Source organism: Lissotriton helveticus, chromosome 5_1, assembly GCF_964261635.1.
Source record: "Lissotriton helveticus chromosome 5_1, aLisHel1.1, whole genome shotgun sequence".
Classification (NCBI taxonomy): Eukaryota; Metazoa; Chordata; class Amphibia; order Caudata; family Salamandridae; genus Lissotriton; species Lissotriton helveticus.
The window spans coordinates 771,140,178-771,166,802 of record NC_136065.1 but is presented as its reverse complement, the minus strand read 5'-3'; the positions used below and the strand labels follow the sequence as shown (position 1 = coordinate 771,166,802).

Genomic DNA, 26,625 nt, shown 5'->3' with positions numbered 1-26,625 from the left:
ACATGTGTTGGCTTGTTGTCTCTATGCTGTGTACCCAACTGCCTGTTGTGATCAATTGTATCGGATTTTCTGCTCATTGAACATTTGAAATGTCAATTACTACAAAAGTATTATGAAGATTCGGACCACTATTGGGCCCTGAGCTGAGGATTTGGATTAAAAAAGGACTATCAACACAATATTACTGTATAATTTAATGATTTCTTGAGTGCTCAGATTTATTTATTGCGGATATAAGAGGACATGTGTAGCATATTTGTTATTACTTAGGCCATAAAAAGTCCTTCTGTACTATTGTAAGAGGAACATGTAGATTTTTTGCTATTAAGATAGTCCTTATAAAGTAATTACATACTATGTTGATTTAGGGACGGTCCAGTCTCTTGTTTTCACATGGTTATTTTATTCATACCTACGTTTTCTCCTTCACCTGGGAGGTCAAAGGGTCATATGTGAATATAGAAGAGTCAAGCTGCAAAGCTATGGTTACAAGTGAGTAACGAATAGTTTACCTGTCGGTGTAGTTTTGCAGCTTGAAGACTTTCTGGATTCACTATGCTGTGCATTATTCCGCAGTCTAGTGGTCGGGTCCGGAATCGTAGTATTTTTTTCTGTTTTTTTGGGGGGGAGGCTTCGTAGCCCAGGTAGGTGTCGACGTCTCACCACTTGGTGTCCTCCCGTGACGTCGGCAAGCTTCCCCCGGAAGCTCCCACCTTTGGGTGCCATCTTCGGATTCTTTTTTCTTGTTTTTGTGCCATCTTTGTTTATCCTTTTCCATTCTTCTCAAGTCCTTTTCCCATTTAAAGGGAGTATCATTTCTTTTCTTAAAGTTTCCAATTTTGCCCTTTTTTTACTTTCTTCCTCCTGTCTCATCTTTCTGGCGGAGGTGGGTGGGTTCGCTGGTGAATTCAGAAAGTCTTCAAGCTGCAAAACTACACCAACAGGTGAGAAACTATTTTTTTTGCAGAGTGAATCTTTCTGGATTCACTATGCTGTGCATAGACTTTGTAGCGGTTTGTGGCGGCTGGTTGGAAGATGAGCGTTGGCCGTTGAATATATGTTGAAGCACTCTTTGCCCTACTTGTGCTTCCTTGTTCATCTGTATATCCCCGCAGTAGTGCTTAGTGAACGTGTGCACTGTAGCCTATGTTGCCGCCAGGCAGATGTCTTGGATGGGCGTGTTTGCCAGGAAGGCAATTGTTGCTACTTTTTTCCTGGTAGCATGGGCTCGTGCCCCTCCTAGTAGTTCTTGGCCTGCCTGCTTGTGGCAGAATTGAATAGTTTGTGCGATCCATCTTGCAATGTTGCCCTTTGTTACTGGTCTTCCAGGGAAACTGCCAGCAAAGGAAACAAAGAACTGCTTTGTTTTCCTGTGATCTTTAGTTCTCTCAATGTAATGCATTACTGCCCTTCTAGCGTGTTGAGTACTCTTTCCTCGCTTGTGGATGATTTCTGAAAGAAACTTGGTATCTGTATTGTTTGGTTCATGTGGAACTCTTTGGCATAAAGTGTGGGTCTGTTCTCATTACCACCCCGTCATTGTGAATTTGAATGTAGGGTTATTGTAGTGTGAGCGCTTGCAGCTCGCATACCCTGCGTAGCGAGGTGATTGCTACCAAAAATGCTGTCTTTATTGTGAGCATCTGTAGTGAGGCCTTATGGATTGGTTCAAAAGGTGCTTTCATAAGTTCAGTTAGAACTATATTAAGGTTCCATGCCAGCTGAGGCATCCTTTTTGGGGAGAGGGGGGAGATTCTTTTAGCCCCTTCCAGGAATCTCTTTACAACCTGGGATGTAAAGAAGCTTTTTCCAGTCTTCCCTCTTGTGGAGGCTACTATCGCTGCTAGGTGTACTTTCAGCGAGGTACAGCTTAGGTTTGTTTTTAGCAAGTGTGGTAAATATTTTAGCACTGTTGATTCCTTGGTGATTTTCTTGTGGAGCTTTTCCATGATGCACCACTGTGTGAAACATTTCCATTTTGCCACATAGAACCTCCGTGTGGTAGGTCTCCTTGCCTCCCACAGCGTGCTCTCTGGGAGTTTTAGGTACGTAAACTCTAGGTCTTCAGGAGCCAGGCTGCTAGGCAGAGGCTCTCTGGCTGAAGCACCTCCCCGTGTTGCATGGAGAGCAAGTCTTTTCTTTTTGCTAACCTGTGTGGCGGGCCCTGCGCCATCTCCACTATTTGTGAGAACCAGGACTGCCTGGCCCACTGTGGTGCTACCAGAATCAGTGTTATGTAGCTGGTTCTGCATCTGCTGAGCACTCTGTGTATCTGCGTAGGCAAATGTCTTCGACCAGCTTATCCATAGGTCATTTCCCTAGGATTGTTCCCATGGCTGTCTGGATGCAAATTATTGGCATTTTGCATTTTGGTGTGTTGCAAACAGGTCTATTTTTGGGGTCCCCCACTTCCTGAATAGCTTTAGAGTTTCCTGTGTTTTGAGCTCCCACTCGTGGGATGCTAATGTCAGTCTGCTGAGCCTGTCTGCATCCACATTGTACTTTCCTGGTAGGTGTATTGCCAGGAGGTCGGTTTGTAGTGGAATGGCTTATCTCCATATTTCCTGCGCTAGGTTGGATAGCGCTACTGATTGTGTTCCACCGTTTGTTGATGTAGAACATCGTTATGGTGTTGTCGGTTTGTATCAGCATTCTCTGCCTGTACAGTTGTTTCTGGAAGGCTTTAAAGGCAAGGAACACAGTCTTTAGTTCCAGGTATTTGATGTGTCTGATCGCATCGGTGGGGGGGTCCACAGGCCCCTCACCTTGAGCTGGTTCATGTGTGCTCCCCATCCCATCTGAGATGCGTCTGTGGTGATGGTCACTCTTGGAGTTGGTGGTGTTAAAGGCTTCCCCCTTGTTATGTTCTCTCTGTTCAACCACGCTATCTCCTCTTGCACTGCATGCTTTACAACCACTAGATCTTCCCAACTCCCTGTAGCTTGTGATCATTGTTGTTGGAGCCATTCCTGGAATGGTCTCATGTGGAGTCGTACATTTGGGACTAGGTGTATGCAGGAAGCCATCATCCCCAGTTTGCTCACTGTCAGAGTTTGCCCCTTCTAGTATCTGATGTGTCTCCTTCAGCAGGGCAAGTGTTCTCTTCTCGCTAGGGAACACCTTGCCAGTGAATAGCTGCATTCCTCTCTATTTTTATTCCTGTTAGGTGTATCCTCTAGTTTCACCCCGTATGTTGGAGCCGCATTCCTGATGACCATGTTGTAGATGCCAATGTCGTCTGGCAGCGACGGCCTCGAAGGATATGTCTCTACAGCCTCTTCTGGGCTTTCGGCATCGAGGTCCTGCCAAACCAGGTCAAGCACCACTGTGGATGCCGACCCTAAACTTGTTTGTTGGTCTTCCTCGCCTTCTCCCTCGTAGTAATCTATGCCCTCCTCATCCTGCAGATCTGCAGGTTCCGGTGTTTTTGGCAGATCTTCAGCGTCTAACTCCTCTTTGACTTCTACTTCCACAATCGTCGTGAGCTTCAAAGGGTTGGTGTATCTGCTCATCCGTTCGTCAAATATCCTTCTTTCTTTGGAGGATGCTGTCCATTTCGGCCTCGAGCCTTCTCTTCTTCCTCTCCATCTCGGTGGCCTGTTTGGCGTTGAGTGTTCCGCCGGATGTCGATGTCGCCTTTTTTTCCATCGGTGTTGTGTGCCTTTTTGGGGACATGCTTTGACGACCTAGGTTTGTCTTGTGTTTTATATGTACAATGTCTTTGTATAGTAAGCCGGTGCTGGCTGATATTGGGGCACTTTAGTTTGTACATATAAAAATGCATATAACTATAAATATATATATTCCCCTGCCAAACATGTACAATCCTGTTGTATTCCAAAGATGTTGACATGACCATCTATAGGCATGGACATATGTATGTGTGCTACAAGTATATTTACATAAGTGTATACCTGCTTTGGGTTCGCCACAACTGGTTCACCAATGTGGGTTTGGAAGGTGTTTAGTGCTAAGAGATGTATGTGCTTTACTGTTTCTGTGGAACAACACAGGCCCTAAATGTTCTGATTTGGGCCATGGCCCTTAATTTGTACTGTGTATATTGGGCTTTTTACAATAGGGCCCCTTTTGGAACAGGTGAACGCATGTCTTCAATACCATTGAGTACACCAATGATAAAGTGCAAGGGTGAGATACTTTAACCCTCGAGCATGCTCATTCCTGACTGTGCTTTCATTTCTTAGCAGTGAGGTTTAAATTGTGCACCTTTTAATCTTGTACCCGTGCCTTTATGTAGGTTTAGATCTATTGTAACATAAAAGCAACCTGGTAAAGGGCGGTTTTCTTTGCATTGTTAAAACACATTATGTTGAGTATAAGTCCCTGGCTGGAGGATTAGATGTTGTGAGGAACCCTGTGGCGTGGTCCTAGTAAGCTTTGCCTTCCTAAACGATTGTTAACTGTGGGTGCACGTGTCTTATCTAGTGGATGGGGTGTTATCCCACCACCTTCTGTGGCATATTAAAAGGTTGCGGTCAAACCCAGTCGCCAGCTGTACGTGGCTGATATGGAAGTTGCAGTCAAATCAGTTTGCGAGTTGCCAGCCCCCTTATGGTGTCAAGATCAGTCTCCCTGGTAGGAGCCGACTCTCCCTTTGGTCTCAAACATTATATAGGGCATAGCGATCCAAACAGTCTTCCCAGCACAGCTGTCTCACCTTCTGTCCCCCCTCTACTCCAGCAAAGGATCGGAATGGTTGGTTTGCCATGCCCAACATTGTGGTTTAGGTCAGTCTTCTGTAACAAAAGCTACCTCACCATTTGTTCTTGTGGGAAACACTTTGTTGTGTTGTGAAGACAGGCTCCCTTGGTGAAAAAGGGAGTGTGCTGCCTTTGAAGACAGCACTCTAGTAGGGGTTTGTAAGTCTTCCTGTGTGAGATCCAACCCCTTAGTAGAAGTTGACTGCGTGAGAGTAGTAAGGCAGTGTTATCCCCAAGCAAGCCTTCTTCAAAAAAAAAAAGTTTGAAATCCCACCAGGTGCAAACAGGGTTCTGAACCATATTAGTGTTTAAAGTATGATCTTTAAACGCTGTACATTTGAGTGGTTTGGTGGAGAGAGAGCTGTGATATGTCCTAAATTTTGTGTAACTGCAAATATAGAGAAACAATTTGTGTACTTTTCAAACAGTGATTGACTCCTGCATCAAAAACAGGTGTAATGCAGTTTGTAACTGGTAAGGATGTATGTATATGTATTTATAAATATCGAATAGTTTACCTGTCGGTGTTGTTTTGCAGCTTGAAGATCTTTCTACATTTACTATGCTGTGCATTATTCCGCGGTCTAGTGGTTGGGTCCGGAATTGTAGTCTTTTCTCACTTTTTGTTTCGTAGCCCAGGTGGGCGTCGATGTCCCACCTTTTGGTGTCCTTCCTGTGACGTCGGCACACTTCCTGCGGAAGCTCCCACCTTTGGGCGCCATCTTCGGATTCTTTTTTCTTATTTTTGTGTTCGGGAATCCTTTGGCAATGTTTTCAACTTTTCCCTCAAAGTAAATCAATTTCCACTTTGTCCCTTAAGGTGTCTGTTTGTATATTGTCCTTGTATTGTCACCTTCTTCTCCTGCCTCATCTTTCTGGCGGGGGTGGGGGGGGTTCGCTAGTGAATCCAGAAAGATCTTCAAGCTGCAAAACAACACAGACAGGTAAGAAACTATTCGTTTTGCTGCGTTAATCATTCTGGATTGACTATGCTGTGCATAGACTTTGTAGCGGTTTGTTATGTTTGTGGCGGCTGGGTGGAAGATGAGCGCTGGTTGTTGGATATATGTTGATGCTCTTTTTCTCCTACTTGTGCTTCCTTGTTCATTTGTATATCCACGCAGTAGTGCTTCGTGAACGTGTGCACTGAAGCCCATGTTGCTGCCAGGCATATGTCTTGAATGGTTGTGTTAGCCAGGAAGGCTAATGTTGCTCCCTTTTTCCTGGTAGAGTGGGCTTGTGCCCCTCTTAGTTCTTGGCCTGCCCGGTTGTGGCAGAATTGTATCATTTGAGTGATCCATCGTTCAATGGTGGCCTTAGTTACTGGTCTACCCAGGAAGCCGCTTGCGAAGGACAAACAACAGCTTTGTTTTCCTGTGCTCTTTAGTTCTTTCTATGTAATGCATTACTGCCCTTCTAGCGTCCAGAGTGTGCAGTGCCCTCTATGCGCTTGTGGATGGTTTCTGAAAGAAGCTTGGTATCTGTATTGTTTGGTTCATGTGGAACCTTGACACCTCTTTTGGCATAAAGTGTGGGTCCGTTCTCATCACCACCCTGTCAAGGTTCTTGTAGCGTTCGTGCTTGCAGTTCACTTACCCTGCGTAGCGAGGTGATTGCCACTAGAAAGGCAGTCTTCATTGTGAGCAAGGCCTTATGTATTGGCTCTTAAGGCGCCTTCATAAGTTCTGTTAGGACTAAATTAAGGTTCCATGCCAGTGGCATCATCCTCTTTGGTGGTGCGATCCTTTTAGCTCCTTCCAGGAATCTTTTTACTACTTGTGATGTAAAGAAGCTCTTTCCGGTCTCATCTTGTGTAGGCTACTATCGCTGCTAGGTGTACTCCATTTTGCCACATAGCACCTTTGTGTTGTAGGTCTCCTTGCCTCTCGTAGCACTTGCAGTGTGCTATCCGGCAGTTTTAGGTGTGCAACTCTAGGTCTTCAGGAGCCATGCCGCTAGGCAGAGGCTCTCTGGGTGGAGTACCTCTCCATTTTGCATGGAGAGTAAGTCCATCCTTTTTCCAAACTTGTGAGGTGGTCCCTGCGCCATTTCCACTATTTGTGAGAACAATGACTGCCTGGCCCACTGTTGTTCCACCAGAATCAGCGTCATGTTGCTGGTTCTGCATTTGCGGAGTACCCTGTGCATCAGCAGTATCAGGGGGGAAATCGTAGGCAAATTTTTTCGACCAGCTTACCCATAGGGATTGTTCCCCTGGATGCAAAGTATCGGTATTTTACATTCTGGTGTGTTGCAAATAGGTCTATTGTTGGTGTCCCCCACTTCTTGAATAGCCTTCGTGTTTCTTGTGCATTGAGCTCCCACTCGTGGGATGCCAATGACTGTCCGCCTTCACGTTGTCCTTTCCTGGTAGGTGTATAGCTAGGAAGTCTATCTTGAGTGGGATGGCCCATCTCCATATGTCCTGTGCTAGGTTGGATAGTGCGACTGATTGTGTTCCTCCCGGTTTGTTGATGTAGAACATCGTTGTGGTGTTGTCGGTTTGTATCAGCACTCTGCCAGTACAGTTATTTCTGGAAGGCTTTTAGTGCAAGGAACACAGTCTTCAGTTCCAGATATTTGATGTGTTTGATCGCATCTGTTGGGGTCCACAGGCCCGCACCTTCCCTTCTGGGATGAGTCTGTGGTGATGGTCACTGTTGGGTTTCGTGGTGTCAGAGGTTTCCCCTTTGTTATGTTCTCCTTGTTCCACCACACCATCTCCTCCTGCACTTTGTGTGTTAGAACCACTAGATCTTCCCAACTCCCCGTAGCTTGTGACCATTGTTGTTGCAGCCATTCCTGTAATGGTCTCATGTGGAGCTGTATATTGGGGACTAAGTATATGGAGGACGCCATCATCTCCATGATATTGCTCGCTGTCCTCACTGTCAGAGCTCGCCCCTTCTAGTACCGATGTGTCTCCTTCAGCAGGGTAAGTGTTCTCTTGTCGCTGGGGAACACTTTGCTCTGTATGGTGTTGATCTGTGCGCCTAGGAAGATCTTCACTCGTTCTGGTTCCATTAAGGATTCCCCCCAGTGTATTGAGAATCAGAGTTCTGTTAGCATCTATGTGACCCGCTGTGCATGTTCTTTGCATTGTTTGTAGGAACTTGCCTTTATTAGCCAGTAGTCGAGGTAGGGGTATACATTAATACCTTCCCTCCGAAGCTGCACTGCCACAGCTACGAGGCACTTGGTGAAGACCCGTGGCACAGATTTTAGTCCGAAGGCCAGGGCAGTGAACTGGTAGTGTGCTTTGTCGATGGTAAATCTCAGTAGATGTTTGTGCTGTCTGTTCATGGGAATGTGTAGGTAGGCGTCTTTTAGGTCTATGGTGGACATAAAATCTCCATTCCTTATCTGAGGGATGACTTCTTGAAGAGATGTCATTTTGAATTTTTGCGTTTTTATGCATTGGTTTAGGAACCGTAGGTCCAGGATGGGTCTTAACTTTTCGTCCACCTTTGGTACGAGGAAGCAGTTTGAGTACACTCCTTTGTTTCTTTCTTTGAATGGTGCTGTTTCTATGGCCTCTTTGTGGAGGCGTTCTTGTGCTTCCTCTACGAGTAGCGCTAGTTCTTTTGCGGAGCGCGCTTTCCTTTTTGGTGGTTCCTTCTCTAGTTCTATGCAGTATAAAACTGTATAATGTTCAGTATCCATTTGTCTGTTGTTATTTTCTTCCATTCCTGGAAGAAGTGTTTTAATCTAACTCCTACTAGTGTTACATGTTCATTGATCTTTAGTCCGTGTAACCCTTTTTTGTTGGCTTTGTTGTGCCACTCCCATAGAGGTGTCGTGGGGGTGGGCATACTTGGTGGTGCTGTCACTTTGAGGTGGGTTGCTGACCCCCTCTTTTTGTTTGCCCTCGTCCTTTCGCCCTCACGCAAAAGGACTGGCCCCAAGGCTGGTATTGACAGGTTTGTTTCTGTTGGCCCTGCTGTGCTTGATTGTCACCCTGGTAGGTCGGCCGAAATGTCTGGTGTGACGTTCCCGGCTGGTTTCCCCCTCTTCCGTTTGGCCTCTGTGTCGGGGTGCCCCTTCTCATTCCTCTGATTTGCAACACCCCCTTGCAGTTTCGTTCTCTTTCTTGAGTTGTGCCAGTTTCTCATCCACTGGCGCTCGGGACAGAGTTTCTCCGTTGAAGGGAGTGTTCAGAATGTTATTCTGGACTTCAGGCTTGAAACCGGACCTCCTCAGCCAGGCATCCCTTCTTTGTGACCCCGATCATTATGAGCCTACTGGACGTGTTTGCTGCATCCAGGGCTAATTTCAAGCCTGAGTTCGCTATGTTCTTCCCTTCCTCCACCAGGTGTGTTGCTCTCTGTTGGTACTGTCCAGGGAGGTGTTTGAGTAGCTGTCTGACCTCCTCACAATGCTGGTACGCATGTCTGTTGAGTAGGGCATTAGTCGGCAATGTGCCAGTGGACTGCTGCATTCCTCTCTATTTTCCTACCAGTGAGGTCTACCCTCTTACTCTCCTTGTCTAGAGGTGGGCCGGAGTTTGTGGGGACGATGGCCCTCTTTCTGGCTGTTGCTGCAATGATGGTGTCAGCCGTGACGGATCCCTTGGATGTATGGTGGATCCTTAGAGGAACGTTTGTACTTTTTCTCTGTCCTAGGTGTGACAGACCTGCAGCTTGATGGGTCCTTAAATGCTTCCCTTCCCTGGTCGAGGACACTTGGGAGCATGGGGAGGAATTGACTCCTAGTTTGAGTGGGGAGCAGGGTCTCTAAGAGGAAGCAGGCTTTTGGTTTCTCTTCTTCCAGCTTCACCCCATATGCTGCTGCCGCATTCCTTATGACCATATTGTAGATACCAATGACATCTGGCGGCGAAGGCCTCGAAGGATACGTTTCAACAGACTCTTCCGGGCTTTCATCGTCTAAGTCCTTCCAATCCAGGTCCTGCGCCACCGAGGAAGCCGACCCCAAACTTGTTTGCTGGTCTTCTCCCTCTTAATAGTATAGACCCTCTTCCTCTTGGTGTTCCTGGGGCTCCAGTTTTCGGCGGCTCTTCCATGTCAAACTCCTCTTCGTCCTCAACCTTGACGATCGTCGTTAGCTTCGACGGGATGGTGAACCTTTTCATCCGCTCGTCGAATTCCTTTTTCCTTTGCAGGATGTTATCCATTTCGGCCTAGAGCCTTCTTTTCTTCCTCTCCATCTCGGTGGTCTGTTCGGCATCGAGGGATTCGGCCAGTCTCTTCGGGTCCTTTTCCTTCGGCGTCGAGCTCTCCTTTTCCGAGACGTGCTTCGACGACCTCAGCTTGTCTTGTGTTTTCGTCAACTGGGAGTCCTTTTCGAAGGATCCACTGGGCTGTTGGTCCCTGGATGTAGCTCAGTCGTCGAATGTTTCGGCGCCAGTGCTCCTTTTGAGGACTTAGACTCTGTTTTTCGAGAGTCTGACTGATTTTCAAGAGTGTCGGGGTCTTAGGGGGTCGATGTCTCTTACCTCCTTTGTAGTTTTTGTTTCGGTCTCTACGACCGAACATCTGCTCCCTCGGCACTATTGCCCTCTTCCCCACTGGAGAGACTTAAGTCCCGGAGCGACGGAGGTTGACCTTGGCCTTGCATGTTGTAGTTGGCTCTCCTCTGTCTTTCCCTTACTCTGAGCGTCTTTGGGGTAAAATCGGAGCAGGCGTTTCAGTCCTTGCTCTCGTGGTTGACCGGCAGGCAGAGGTTGCAAACTGGATGCTGGTCCTTCTGCGCCTATTTGTGGTGACATTGCGGCAGAATTTGAAAGGGGTTTTGTCCATTCCTGCGCTCAGGGGGCCCTCTGTGCGCATTCTCTGTTGGACGTCGACGTTTTCGATGTTCTCATCCTTCTTCGTCATCGTCCCGGTTTAGTGGTCTTGCTTTTTGAGCAGTATTCTCCAATATTTTCCGTCTTTATCTTCTTCTGGAACCTCTCGGTGACGATCCAGACCCAACGGCGGAAAAGAGAATCTGATGGCGCCCAAGGGTGGGAGCTTCAGCAGGAAGTGCGCTGATGTCACAGGAAGGACACCAAAAGGTGAGACGTCGACGCCCACCTGGGATACGAAAAAAATAAATAGAAAAAAAAAGACTACGATTCCAGACCCAACCACTAGACCGTGGAATAATGCACAGCATAGTGAATCCAGAAATATTCACGCTGCAAAACAGTGCAAACATCCAGATCCAACACTAGATGGCAGGCTATGCAAAGCATGTGATCCACAGCTCACATGCCTCAAACATATCTATTATGTGTAAAGTTCTTGTTTTGTGCCCCGTTTGTTGCAAGTTCATTCAGTGGTTTTTGCTTTGGCAAAGTTCGAATATTCAGTGGTGTGGCTCACTGGTTAGAGGCAGCAGACCCGGAAGCAGAGAACAGCCCGGGACCAGGGTTCAATTCCCGACGCGGCAGGGTCATGGACCAGGGTCAGCGGACTTGATAATTCTCGCCTCGGTGCCTACTCTAATCAGGGATCACACTCGGCAACTCTGGGCATTAGCTTGCCTCATCTCTACAACGGCCCCCCACATTCGTCGGGGATGCCTGGTTTCACCTTGGAGATACCCAGTAGGGACCATCTCACAGGGATAGCCAGGACGGGTTCCCCAGCGGTCTACAGCGCCACGACGCCTCAGGGCAGCAGTGCGCTTTACAAGACACATACATACATTCAGATGGAAAATGCCAAATTTTGACCCTATCCCAGATATTAAATTATTATACTATACAATATTAACTTTTAAGATGAAAAAGATACCATACATGGCTAACAGTAAAATAATATGCACGAGAACAGCATTTTTTCCAACATTTTCTTTACAAAAAACAAAACTGCAATATTTAACAAACTACAGATAGAGTTTTAGGGAACTGAACAAAACCATTGTGAACACAGTGTTGTCATTAAAATTCTTTTAAACATGGAATGTAGCCAAGTTATTTGACTTTCTTTGCATCCAGTATTTAGCGCTTAGGCTGTTCCACGCCCCTCTTCCCAGACATCCTCCCCATGCCAACCCTGAAAAAGTACACAAACGGGTTAAAATGATTAGAATGCACTTAAAAAAAAATAATAGGCCTGTGTATTTAAATGGCACTACAAAAAGTGTCTAAAACTGTGAGGAAAGAACAAGCCCATGAAGTGATTATGGATGGTGACAACAAAGGAATAGTTCTGGGGTTTATAAAAACTGCCAAGGGCACAGAATCTAGAAGATATACAGCTCAACCCAACCTTTATTCCTTTCTTTTTCATTAACTAAAGGTCCTCCGACCCAAAGACTTCAACTAAAACTCACTCATTTTATTATTTTAAAAAAACAAAAAACTTCAAGCTAGTTCAAATCCCCACAAATCATGAAATAAAAAAATCCTGTTTCTATCAACCACGACCATTCAATTACTCTTTTTTTTAAAAATGTGCCACACTGGATCGGTCCATTCCATGCTGTGATCCAGTTACTTGACGTCCAGCTTTGCCATTTCTTGAACATAGATGCCAATGCTCTCGCTATCATATAGCAGGAAGTAAATGTTCTTCAGGGTGGAAGAGCTTGAACCAACAAAATGACTTGCAATGGCTCGAAGAATCACCTGGGCTGCAGTCTGCTTAGGAAAGCCATTTCTGGGTAGAAAACAAAAATAAACGCATTAATTCGAATAAATAAATGTTGAAGTGCACCAATTGTCTAAACAGAAAATGAATACGAAACCAGTAACTTACCTGCAATTATAGTTTTGAATCTTGAATATGCTTTACACAATTCTGCCATCTAGTGGCTGGTCCGGAAGAGTCTTTGTTTTCCTAAAAATGTTCGTTGGCAAGATTGTAGGTGTGACTCTGCATAGGCAGAGCCTGTATGACAACTTTAATCGCACAATGGCCATGTGTGTGCCCACCATAATATACCCCCACCCCACTTTCCACTAAACCCCTGCAACGGGGCGGTCAGATGTGAATCTAGAAGTTTCAAGCTGCAAAACCATAATTACAGGTAAGTAACTGGATTCTTTTGCAGCATGAAATCTCTTTTAGTCACATGTTGTTCACAGATTTTGTGGAGGTATTACCGTATTTTCCGGCGTATAAGACGACCCGGCGTACAAGACGACCCCCTACTTTGCTTGATAAAATGTAGGTTTCGTGCTATACTCGCCGTATAAGACTACCCCCATTTCCAGCGCAGTCCAACGCAGTCCTGCATAGTTGGCTCGTACTTTTTACGCTTTTGTAACCTGCACACTTATCACTTTTTTCTCCAGGAATGTACCGATTGCTACCTCATGTATTTTGGTTGCCCACTATTGTCACTTTTGATCCATGTAACTTAACGTTTGCTTTTGTAATTTGTTCATTTGTAATTGTTCCTCTTGTATCAATACTGTTCCTACTGTAAAGCGCTCTGACACCTTCGGGTAAAGTCCGCGCTATGTAAAAAACGCATGAAAACATACCGTCAAATTTGGCACCCGGCGTATAAGACGACCCCCGACTTTCCAGAACATTTTAAGGGGTTAAAAAGTCGTCTTATACGCCGGAAAATACGGTACCTGCCTTGCGGAGGTAGGTAGAAGAGAGGGTGGAAGTAAAAATGTTTTCAAGTACAGCTGTGGATGTAAATCAATGCAGTAATTCTTTGTGAAAGTATGCCATGTGGCAGCAGTGCCGATTTCTTGTTTAGAGACGCTGGTCATAAAGCCCAGAGTATCTCCAGTTGTTCTGGGCGATTTGTGACTTTGGTTTGGCAAAGGTTTATTACCCAAAATGTAGCATATTTGACTAGTCTGAATAATCTATCCAGCAATAGTTCTTAGATACAGCTTTCCCAAGGGCGTAGGCTGAATATACAGCGAAGAACAGTTGTGTTTTCCTGATGCTATGCGTTTGCATGCAGTACAACACCACCCTCCTGCTATCCAATGTGTGCAGAACCCTTTTTGCTGCATTTGACGGCTTTTGGAAGGAACCTGGTGTAGTGATAGTATTCTTTATGCATAAAGGCAAGAAGACCTTTGGTAAGATTGTTGGGTGTGTCCTCATTATTGCCTTACCTATGGCAATGTAAGGTATTTGTACCATGTTTGTATGTCACTTACTTTTCTCAATGATGTGATAGCCACCAGGAACACAATTTGCAATAGAAGGTAGCCGAGTATGGCCTTATATACGAGTTTAAATAGTGCTTTTATTCACCCTGTTAGTACTAGGCTAGGATTCCACTGTGGGGAGGTGCATCACTAGCCAGGAAGAACTTCCTTCCCCCTTCCATGAATTTCTTGATCAGTGGGATTGAAAAAGTGCTTTGATTATGTTGTACTTTTACATAAGTCGCAATAGCTGACAAATGTACCCTTAGTGAAGCATAGAAAAGTTTACATTTTGTGGGAGGGGTTTGATGTTGAAGTATGAAGGAATTGAAGTATGTGCTGCATTTTGTTTACTTTGACACCATGATATGTAGCTTTTCCAGTTAAAAGTGTAACATCTTCTAGTGGTAGATCCCCGTGCTTCCCTAACCATATGTAACCTAGCCTTCAGTAAATTCAGGGATTGGAATTGGCTATTTCAAGAACCATGCTGTCAAATGCATCTCCCCAAGGTCTGGGTCCAATACTGTCTCTTATTGCATTGTTAGTGTCCCCGTGCAGGGGAAGTTTGGCATACTGGTGTTTCCATAATAGCAGTAGATGTGAGGACCATGGCTCTCAAGGTCACCTTGGAGCACTGTCCTGTTGGAGCTTCCGAGCTTTTCAAGAACTGCTGGAATTTGTGGTACTGCGGGAAACCTGAACACATTTCGTACTGGCTTATCAACAGGACCTGTACAGCTTTTTGACAGGACATTCCCTAGCGATTGTGGATGGTAGTGCCAATGTGTGAAATATTGATGTTGCAAAGTCATCCTGTGCCCCCCACATATTTTTGCTGACTGGAACTGGTGTTAACTGACTCTGACTGACCCCGGGCACTGTTTAACCAGGCTGAGGGCCAGTGCCAAGCTAAAAGGAACACAGAATGCAGTTAATACACCCAACATACAATATGGCATGGTGGGGTACCCCTGTAATTGGCATGACCTACCCCATAAGCCCCTAGTATGTAAGAGGGCTGGGGATTGAAACTACCTAGAAGACTCCAGTATCCTGGGGCATGGCAGTTTCGAGGCCAGCAGATTTTCTGCACTAGCATGTGTGCAGTGCTGAAGCCTGAGGTCAGTTTAAAAGCAGCACTGGTGGCCAGGACAGCTTTTAAACCTTAAATTGTGCCCAAACTCGACTTTTGGGGTAGGGGCCCTTAAAAATTAACAACCTACCATGTTTTTGCATATTAGGGACCCCCAGGGTCACCCCTAGGTATCCCAGGGGTGGGGGGTCAGTTATCTATAAGGAGCGCCCTTATAAAATGAGTTTTTATATGCCTGGGTAAAATGAAATTTTACATTTCACTCCCCACATTGTATTAAAGAGCTGCTCAAATTAGACTTTGATGCTAGAAGAATTGGGTATGGATGATCTGCAATATTTCTGCAGATTCAGAACCCCTGAAGTCTCCCCTAGGTGCACAGGGGGCGGGGGTCCTGTAGAAATTAGGGAAATACTTATAAAATATGGTTTTATAAGCCCTGGTGCTGGAAAAGTGGCTCCAGTCATTGTCCCCATTGCAAACCCCATGGCCCATAGGTTAACATGGCACGAAGTTATTGACTAATAAATATTGATAGGAGAGGACTAGCCGGACCCTTCAAACACTTCCCAGAATGGTAGTAGTAGTAGGGCCTCCTTCAGCAAGCGGGATCCAGTTAGAACACCTTCCTGGAATTCTGCTTGCGGGTCCCAAAGTATTCACACACAATCCAAGGTTCTGGAATCTCCAAGAGGGTCCTTGAAAGTGTGAAACTTCAATTCCGCAATCCACTTTAACAACACCCTTACCAATCCACTGATGGGTCTCCAATGTGTAGATTTAGTTGGTGATATTCCAGTTGAACTCTTTTAACCTGTAGCCTTCAGGGAGTCCACTCTTTATTTCCTTTTACAGAACAGAGCCCACATGCTGTTTTCAGATGGTGCAGTTTTCAGAGGTCAGGCCTTAGAAATCTGTGCACAGCAAAACTTCTCAGCAGGGCACTTCTTGCTTCAGTAGCTTCAAGCAGCAGATCTGGAGGGCTCTGCCCCTCTCAGATACTTATTCAAAATTCTCTTGGTCAAGCACCAGCTCACTTCTGACCAATGAGAGCAGGGAAACTCCTCAAAGTTATGACCACATCCTGTAGAGTGTGGCATTATTTTGTCCCAGAGTGCATCAATCTTCCAAATCCATAATAGCTGATTTTCAAGGAAGGAGGTAAGAGCTGGCTAAACACACCCCCTGGGATGGCTTATTTCCATGGACTCCCCCCATACTATCTGCACATACCTTCCTTAAGCCTAGCCCTGACTCTGGGTCAAGAGTGAAACTGAAACCCAGGTCTCCCCACTGAAGCGCATGGTTTACGACTCCACCCCCTGGCCTGGCATTCCTATGGACCAGCACACTGCCCTCCCAGCAGAGTGATTAACCCTTGGGGTTCTTCATCACTTCTCCAAAGCAGCCTGGCTAATCCACTTAACTCTGACCAATCAGGGCAGACCACAGAAAGGCTGAATTTGGACTTACAAACAAGAAAGTCTTATAACTTCTTGTATGTACACTTTAGGAGAAATTCAGCAATATAATATTGTTGGATTTACTACTACCATTCTGGGAAGTCTTTGAATGGTCTGATGAATCCTCTCCTATCAATATTTATTAATCAACAACTTCCTACCATGTTAACCTATGGGCCATGGGGATTGCAATAGGGGAAACGGACTTGGGCTAGTTTTCTAGCACCAGGGTTTATCATGTCCCTAATTTCTACAGGCCCCCCACACCCTGTGCAACTAGGGAAGACTTTAGGGGTTCGGAATCTGCAGAAATATAGCAGAACCTCCTTACCCAGTGCTCTAGCATCAAAGTCGAATTTGAGCAGCACTTTAAAACAACGTGAGGAGTGAAATGTGAAATTTCACTTTACCCAGGCATATAAAAACTCATTTTATAAGGGTGTACCTTATAGATAACTGACCCCCCACCCCGGGATACCTAGGGGAGGCCCATGCCAAAACATTGTAGGTTTTTCATTTTAAGTGCCCCTAACACCAAAGTCGAGTTTGGGCACAATTTAAGGTTTAAAAGCAGTCCTGGCAAACAGTGCTACTTTTAAACGGACCTCAGGCTTCAGCACCTTACACCTTACACATGCTGGTGCAGAAAAATCTGCTGGTCTCTAAACTGCCATGTCCCAGGATACTGGTGACTTCTAGGTAGTTTCAATCCCCTGCCCTTTAATACACATGGTGCTTATGGGGTAGGTACCCCCCAAATACCATAGTGTACCCAAGTGTATGTTGGGTGTCTTAACTGTATTTTAAAGTGTTTTTTTTAGCTTGGCACTGGGACTGGTTAAACAGAGCCCAGGGTCAGTTAGAGTCAGTTACCATCAGTTCCAGTAAGCAAAAAGTTAGGGGGTGCCCAGGGCACAGGATGATTTTGCAACATTGCTATGAAGGTCTACCTATGGATTTACCCACTGCTGGAAAGGTGTGCTGTGAGAAAGTGTCATCTTTCATGCCATGGTATGCCCCCACTTTTTTATGAACTGCTGATGTGCTTAAACTGAGTGTGCCCTGGGTTCATGCCAACCAGATACCCAGGGCCTGTGTTCCTTCCCTAAAACGGTGCTGAAACTAAATATCCAATTGGCATCATTGGCCACCTGTCAGCCCCTAGTAAATGGTACCCTAGGTACCCAGGGCATGGTGACCAGAGAAGATCCCCGAGGGCTGCAGCACTTATTGTGCCACCCTCAGGGGCCCTCTACCCTGACACACACACACACTGCCTTTGCAGGCTGAGTGTCCTGGTACAGAACTAAACAAAGTCAACATGGCACACATCCCTGTGTGCCATGCCCACAAACCAACTGCCCTAGCATACCTCAGTCACCCCTCTAGCTGGGTGCCCTATGCCAGAGGTGTGGGAACAGGTGCATGAGCCCTGTGCCCCTACAATACCCAGGGCCATTCCTGGGCACTAAGTGCAGTGATGCCATTAAGAGTATATGGTGCCGGGAGGTTGTCATTACGAACTCCACAGCACCATAATGGCTACACTGAAGACTGACAAGTTTGGTACCAAACTTCTCAGCACATTAAACCCGCACTGATGCCAGTGTGAGATTTAATGTAAAATGCACCAGAGTTGGAGTTGCACTCTGAAACCCTAACCTACAATCCACATCTGGGCTGAGTGGCTGCAGAGGCTGCCACACAGCAGACATGTTGCTGGACCCCTGGGTGGAAAGCCCCCTGCTCTCCTGGGCCTGAAACAATGCACATCCTGGGCGAGGTGCTAGGTCTCCTGCCCCAGGATGGGTAGAGGGAAGCTTCAAAGATATGCCGCCTCTGTGAGCTTCTCCAGACCATTTGCTGTACCCAGCAACTGGCCCCCACCAGTCCTAACCCCCACTGTGGCGGGAAGACTGGCAGGAAAAACTATGTCAGGAAGGGGGGTGTGCCAGCCTGTGCCAACCCTACCCCTCAGTTGGGGGAGACGAGGCGAAGCACAACCCTGGGCTCCGGTCATCTTGTAGACGGGGAGCCCTGCCCAAACCCAGCTAGGCTCCTGCCCCCCTCCCACAGGAGAGGAGCAAGCTAGGACAGGGACCCATTGGTCCCAGTCCTTGCCCTAACTGTAACACCCCTAAATTCAGTATTTAGGGGCTCCCTGAACCTTCCTTCCTCGGATCTCGATAAGAAAAGAAGATCAAGAAGAAGACCCGCCGTGCAGCTACTAACAGGACGACAACAACTGACTTGGCCCCAGCCCTACCGGCATGTCGATCCAGGAACCAGCTCCTGCCTAATCCCGGCGACTCCCGTGGACAGCAACCTTGGGACACCCAGAGGACCTGCCTGCCTTGACTCTCTTAAAGACTGGACTCCCATCAGCAGAGGCTCTGCTGCAACAACCCACCTGGTGCCCGGGCCGGGCCCAACCGAACCAAGACCACGAGGACGTCCCCACCGGCGACTGGGACCAGAAGTCCAGTGCCCAAAGACCCTCCTCGACGAACCAGCCGACGCCTGCAGACTCAGAACCAGGGGCCACCCCAACCGCGACCAGCCGAGGGTAAGCTTTTCCGACACCCAAAGACAACCCTGCACCTGGCACCCTACAGCCCAATGTGCCCCCCTTTGGGGTACCTATGTGCTCCAAGATCCCAACTTACCTCTCTCGAAGTGCTGGTCGCCCCTGGAGAGTCTCCGTCCCTGAGCCTGTAGCCTTTGTTCCTTTTTGACCTTTCCCATTGGATAACATTGAGCACCCGACGGCTCAAGAGCACCCTGCACCCAGCCGCCCGAGTGGCGCTGGCTGTGCCACCTTTGTCCTATCCTAACTCCCCCCCCTTCCCCATAGCAAGTGACCAGGAGCCCAGCTCCCACAGCCGCGTGGCCTGCTAGCCAGCAACCACCAACCGAAGGCTCCCTTTCCCGCATTGGATATCATTGGGCCTACCTACCTCTGCACCCGGCCGGGCCCTGCGCTGCTGGGGCGGAACAGACGGTACTTACCTGACCCTGGGGGACCCCGGAGTCTATACCCGAAACCTTAACTTCAGCAGCCAAGTACCCAACTGGAAAGCGGTAACTCACTTACCTGCCATTGGATAACATAGAAAAGTTTCGAGTCAAAACGGGTCAAAGTGTGAAGTTGTGAAAACTGCAAATATTCATATAAAATCAGCCGAAGTCCGAATTCCGAAATACTCACCTGCGAGCAGGAGAGAAGTCAGTACTGTACCTTGCAGCCCAGTACTGAACCGCAAAAGTAATCTTTACCGGGTTTACTAGTAATCTGTATTTTCTCCATAGGAACCCATTGTCGGCTTTTCTATGAAATTTCTCCTAAGTGCCTACTTTTGAAAACTTGAAATATTCTTTAAAAAATCATAAGAAATACTGAAACGCAATTACCTACCTATTTTAAGTTCAGACCCCAGAGCTGGCCCTAGAAGTCCAGTACTGGATTACAAAAGTAACGCGATCATACTTTACCTGCAACCTGAATTTTCTCCCTTTGAATAACATTGCCAGATTGTCTTTCTAAGTGTGAACTTTTAAAACAGCTTTATATTCATGAAAATTCACCACAGTAACTAAAACGTTTTTGCTAATCTGGTTTCAGCTTAGACCCCAGGACTGAATCTAGGATTTAGATCTGGAACTACTAAAGTAATCTACACTGTAATTAACTGTACTTTTCTGATAATAATCCATTGAGCTCAATGCTAAAGTGTGTCTAGACTTGTGTTGCCTTCAGCAACCCCTGTACCGATTGTGTTTACATACCTTATTGCTTCCTTGCAAAGTAATTACATGAAAGCATTCATATCTAGCCAAGTATATTTTTATGCCTGTTGGTTCTAAAAATAAAACAACTATATCTTTGGATATAAGAACCATTGGCCTGGAGTTCAGTCTTTGAGTGTGTGAAATCTTTTGCTGACAGTGTGTACAACAAATGCTGTCCACTGCCTTACTGCTCGACCAAGCCTCCACTTTTGAGAGTAAGGTCAGTCCTGACTTCAACCTCGGTTATACCTTTGGGGTTTGTGGACTCTATACACACTGTACTTCCTTATTGTCCAGTTTATATAGAGCCACTTTCTCACAATGATTAAATACTAATTGCCTATGTTCCCATGGGTTTAAGGAATGATCTAGTAGTTTTTTTTATTTGCAATTATTTAGTGTTTTTTTATTTCAAATGGTTTTAGGATTAGAAGGCAAAAGAACAAAATACACCAAACAAACGGCTAGACCGGGCGACCTCAAAGCTGGGGAACCGGTTTTAGAGTCTCGGCAGGGAAGCTCAACATCCTGCGATGTGGGGCAAATCACAATCTCCCTGTGCCTAGCAAAAATGAATGTGTCTGTAACGCAACTGGTGCTCAAGTAAAGTGCTCCGATATCTTTTGGTCATAACCCACCCCCTCACCCCAAATCCCGCCCCCCAAAAAGGTAACATAAGCACTCAGAGTGGTTATTGCTTACACGCTCGACTGCACATGTTTACAATGCATAGATCATGTTTACGAGATGAAAGGTAAGGAACAGAAGGAAAGCAAAATCTGAAAAGCCCAATGGCTCGACTTATCAGAAAGAGGTGCTGGAGAGAGCATAACTTGTGCTAGGCAGGTGGATTATCTGTGGCATTCAAAGGGTATGGTTCGAAGGGAGCATCCTCATGTGAAAGCCTGGTGGGGCTCCGATGAGTGTCTTCGGCTCCTCGGAATCCTCAGGAGGCGTCCGCACCAAAGCCAGAACCATGGCACAGTGGGCCTGCCGACTATGGGTTGACAATGGACTGAGGCAAGCAGTTTAGGGCCCTCTGTAAGGGATAGGCTAGCGGGTCTAGTAGAATATGGGGAGAATTCAGGCTGCCCTATAACAGTTGGAAACTTTTCCTTGAATGTAGGAATATTTGAATGCTTTTGGGGGATGGGGCAGAATCCTACATGTCAGCCCAACCTGTGCTGTAGGGCATGGAGTGCACCCCAAGTTGCCTGTGCAATGAGAAGAGGAAGACACTGCCCAGATAAGTTTCATCTTGTACAGAGCCCAAAGGGACCTGGCAGTGTAGATTCCCTACGCTGGTGAGTGTCACACAGCGAGGCGTTATAACCATTTGGTAAGGAGAGGAAGTGAACCAGGCTCTAGAAGAGGATCCAGGGGCCGAAGAGGTTAAGGTAAGTAGAGCATGCACGTGTCTAGGGTCATCCGGAATGCAGGTGTATGTATGTTGAAGGGTGTTCTTGTTTTGTACAGACTACTTATCAAAGAGCGGAAATCCCTGCTCTGCATATCTCTCAATTGGATTTTGACAAAGCCTCCTTTGCTCACCTCACTTAATGCTGTTCTGCACTACGTTGACAAGTCTACCAAAAGTTCAACCACAGCATCTACTGATCAATGACTGATGCAAGCATCCAAACAAAATTGAATGTCCAACATACAAGACCCTCCTGCTTAAGAAACTCCTGTACTTATCTAAGCTGCCCAACATATCTGACAGAAAAAGAGGACTAAATATAGGGAGTACATGCATCTAAAGTCTATAGACTGACCAATTCAAGCTCAACATCAATCCCACTATGGAGCAGCTACTACGTTTTGGAATTCTCTTTCAGTCGATTTAACACCAAACCTTACCACATGTCTTTCAGAAGACATTTAAAAGCGGATTTGTTGCAGGTACACTTAAATTCACACATTAAGAGAAAAGGTTGGCAAATCACAAAAACCTATGCAGATCTGTGAAAGCTCTAAAGTCTGCAAACATCTGCCTCCAAATAAAAATTGTTCTGTATAAGCAAGCGTTTTTTAGTACAACTTACCTGCCACTTGGGAAGGTAGGGAAAGCCACAGACTTCAGCTTTTTATCTTCAGCAGCTGACAAGCAGTTCTTGACGGTCTTCTCCAGCTGTTCTTCACATTTGTCTGATCCCCACTGAGGAATGTGACAGTGAATGACAAATTTGGCTGCTAGTCCATTGGCCTGGCTGAGGGCAGCTGATGATCAAAAATGAAAACAAAACTATTAGCAGAAAAAAAGCATTGCTCCCAACTATATGAAGCACTGTTTCTAAATTACCATCAGTTTCCTGAAACCTACTTAGTAAAACGCTGGGGTCATTCTGATATAAAAGACTCCTTAGAACAGTGAACTGTGCCCCTGACATGGTCAACTTAAAAAGTAGTAATCAAGGGAGGGACTGACTGGGAGTGGATAATAAGGTCCAGCATGCACGCTTCAAAATTAGCATTGTTAGACTAAAAAAAAAGAAGGATGCTGGTCCTCCAGGAAAGATGGAGATAAAAATGTGAAACTGTCGGTTGGGTCTGGGTTATCAGAGATGGTTTCCCTAACACCCATTTCGGAGTCATGCTTCCTCATTGGTCCGGCGTTCAATGCAAAAAGGGCCCCTCGAGGGGACTCTTAATCAAAGACCTTCTGATTTTTGCTCTAATGGTGATTGCAAGTGAGGATTCAAGCGCAGGGTGGTGTATTAAATGATTTAAAATTGTCTAAGGGGTACCGGTATCTCCTTTAATAAGGTGGTCCCCTTGACAGGAGTAACAAGCATTGGCATAGCCAATAGGTCTCGCCTTTGGGACCTTATAAGTGTTTAGTTATCCAGCACAATATCCTTGGTGCAACAATATCAACTGTTGCATGGCTAAACACTTATAAGTTCCCAAAGGCGAGACCTATTGGCTATGCCAATGCTGGTTTGCTGTCCCGTTTTAAGGCCTGGGTGGGTTTTGCTGTTCATTTGTTTGCTATTACCGCACACATTGTCTGCCGCAAGCACACATGCAGACATTCTTTTACTTTGCAAAAACACTGAAGTAGCATGTCTTTATAGGTTTAAAACTTCCCCCGGTCACTTTTTTAAGCTATTTGATTCACTAACAGGGAGGCATGTTTATTTTGGTGCCCGCTGTCTATTGTCTCAATCCAACCTTCTTTATGGGGCCGGATAAAGGAGTCATCCTTTACACGACGCCCCTTTGCCAGCTGTGCTGTCTCCGGGTCCAACCCGCGTTGGGTCCTGCTGCCAGGCCGTGGTTCCATCTCCCGAGCAGGGCAGCCTTTGCCTCTGAGGGTGCGACGCTGGTCGACAATATGCCAATGTCCTATGCCTGCACGGAAGTCTTGCATATTCATAAAACCACTTCCAGTCTTAAAAGGTCTCATTGTATCGACTTAAGAAGGATGACACACTAATCTAGTCAAGGGAGATGCAAGCCAATACCACTGTACACAGATTTCAGCAGGAGCGCGAACCTGCAGAGCGGTCTAGTCAGCTAGAAGCCATTGCATCCCCCGTTCCCTCCCATTTAGATGGGGGGAAGAGCGGAGTGTCTGTAAGGATAATAAGCAAAGGTGCCAGGCGAGAGGAGGGGGTGGAGCTGGGGGAGGATGGAGAGAGGGGCAGGCACTGTATGGCATCACAGGGCTCTCCTGGAGCTCAGAAGATAACCCTCCCTCTACCCACCTCCTGCACAAACAGCTCAGCATTTAAGGGTCCGGTGTATTATTTTTTTGGGGCGGGAGGAGTGGCGATCGTGAGATGCGTGCCGGCGCCTGTCTTTAATCCTTTCACTGCGGCGGCTATTCCGCCGCAGTGCTAAGGGGGCGGGGCGGCCGCATGCTGGTGACGGAACCGCTCCGTCACCAGCGTAGGTTGAGCTGTGCTCATGACGGAGCGGTTCCGTCATGGCCCGCCCCGCTCAATAGAACCCTCAGCGCAGGCGCGGAATTCGCGCCGCGCATGAGCGTTCTATTGAGCGGGGCGGGCCATGACGGAACCGCTCCGTCATCAGCACAGCGCACCCGCAGCTGATGACGGAGCGGTTCCGTCATCAGCGTGCAAGGGGTTAAACAAAAATAAATTGCCTTTTTCAACAGCAATAATATCCTGGGTATCTCAGCGCCCATGAAACAGAAGTAACAATTACCAACCTCAAATGTTATCATTGCATTGACCAGTAGGCACGCGTACTGCCCTTGAGCTATTGAATAACGCCCGAGTGGACAGGGAGCTCATGGCGCCTACCAACACTTCGTTTTGTATTTTCAGTGTGCTTTGTTCCACCGGCTTACCTACAGCATATGAACATAAGTCTTTCAGTCTAAAATACAGCTAGTTGTGAGCCCCCTACACACAAGCAAACACACATACACACACAATACCTCCGTAAACATTTGTGGTAGCTGCAAGTCGGTTTCGGTGCCAAGAACATATTAATTTTCAACACACACGCTCCTTTTCAGAGTTAGTTCTGTGAAGCCATTAGCATAGACGCGCGGCCGACTTTTCACATGTGCTTGCAAGTTCATGGCGCTATAAACACTAGTTGTTCTTTATTACTATTTCTCGGAACCAATCACAAATACTATCTCAGAATCGGAAGGCTGCAACTAGAGGGTCTGCCGCGAGCCAAACCGATAACTTGCAGGTTGTACAAGATGACAGCAGCAGAAGCTTAGCCCACCACGCTATCTTACACAAACTGAGGTTTATTTAAAGTCCAATGCCCCACACTGTGTTGTCTTTTCAGCTGCACTTTTCTCAGGTCCAAATTCCTAATTACACCTGTGACGCTAATTCGGTTTCCGATACAATCCCTTAAACCCCTCCCCTCCAGCTCAGGGGGGAATCTTCCATTAGTACAGCAGGTGCAGTGGCACCAGGTCCCAGAGGCCAGAGGAGCCGATTGAGCCCTGATTATTTAATATTTTACCATTCAATAAAAATTGCGTAAAGATTGTGAGACGCTTTGCTGTTTGTGGCTGCAAGGGAGCGGACTGCGCAATCCAGGACTCAAGGTCCCAGAAGTCCACGGGGCCCACGCCTGCTGCCCTGCCTTCGCCCCACCCGTCGGCAGGAGTATAATTACATCTTACGCCTCCCGCTTCGCTGTTTGGGGCTGCAAGGGAGCGGACTGCGCAATCCAGGACTCAAGAAGTCCACGGGGCCCACGCCTGCTGCCCTGCCTTCGCCCCACCCGTCGGCAGGAGTATAATTACATCTTACGCCTCCCGCTTCGCTGTTTGGGGCTGCAAGGGAGCGGACTGCGCAATCCAGGACTCAAGAAGTCCACGGGGCCCACGCCTGCTGCCCTGCCTTCGCCCCACCCGTCGGCAGGAGTATAATTACATCTTATGCCTCCCGCTTCGCGGTTTGTGGCTGCAAGGGAGCTGACTGCGCAATCCAGGACTCAAGGTCCCAGAAGTCCACGGGGCCCACGCCTGCTGCCCTGCCTTCGCCCCACCCGTTGGCAGAGACGATATAATAGATCACGCTACCCGCTTCGCGGAAAGGGTGCGGGCCCGTCTTAGCCAGGAGGAGGCTGAGCCACCTCTCTTTCCATTGACATTTTGTGTCTTCCAAGACCTGGTTAGTGACTTTAAATTTCATATCTTAAGGTGCATTTGTTATATGATTATTATCTGCAAGTATAAACTGTACTAATTTTCAGTAACCTGAGGTCATGGGCAAGGGCAGTGGTAAGGGGGTGGTGGGAACCCTTGATGCGTTTCTCTTGATAGCAGAATCAGTACTCAACCATGAAATAGAACTAACTAATAGGCGACCTTCGATGGACCACCGTCGTATCTCCTCCGGAGTCTCCCTGGCTGGCCCGTTGTTGGTGTCAGAGATTTCAGGCACAGTTGATAAATCAGATGGCCAGGTAGAATTGTTGCAGCAGCAACAGCTCCATCAGATGATGTATCCCATAAAGTAGGGACCTCAACCCCTTCCAGTCCCTCCCCCGTCAAAATCTCGACTCGCCAGCAACGATTAACCTATGCCAGAGATGGGAAATGTTCGGCCACCGTTGGAGCTAAAAAAGGAAAGCGGTGGTGTGCCAGATACTTCACAACAGGCCAGTAAAGTCTTGAAAACGTGGGGAAGTACTAGGGGGAAGAAAGTCTGTGTGGTTGAGGCTGCTACTATGAGTACACCTAGTTTAATGGGCACTAGCTCACAGGTTTGGTCTGAGCAGGTGTCATGTGACCTGGAGAACAGAATAGTAGCTAAACTGGAGGAGAAATTATTGACATTATTGAAACCTATTTCCTCCAAACTCTCCGATATTGATTCCAGATTGATTACAATTGAGAATCAGCTTTTCTCCCCTGTGCATAATCAAGCTAACGCGGGGTCTAGCGTGCCTACCACCTTGACTGGGGCCTCGGCGGCTGTGTCAAACCAAACTCCAATTATGGCTGATGTAGGCCGTACTGCCGCTGCCCAAGCTCCTCCA

General features: G+C 46.9%; 1 protein-coding gene across 1 annotated transcript in view; it reads right to left on the bottom strand.

Annotated features, from left to right (window-relative positions):
* Positions 1–11,601: 11,601 nt before the first annotated feature.
* The window catches only part of MACROH2A2 (macroH2A.2 histone), an 82,378-nt gene continuing 67,354 nt past the window's right edge, over positions 11,602–26,625 (bottom strand). Inside the window, exons 8-9 of the mRNA XM_078643242.1 lie at positions 22,185–22,359; positions 11,602–12,328 (exon numbers count right to left, since the gene is read on the bottom strand). Coding sequence (XP_078499368.1) covers positions 12,163–12,328; positions 22,185–22,359 — 341 coding nt within the window. The 3' untranslated portion in view covers positions 11,602–12,162. The remainder of the gene's footprint in view (positions 12,329–22,184; positions 22,360–26,625) is intronic.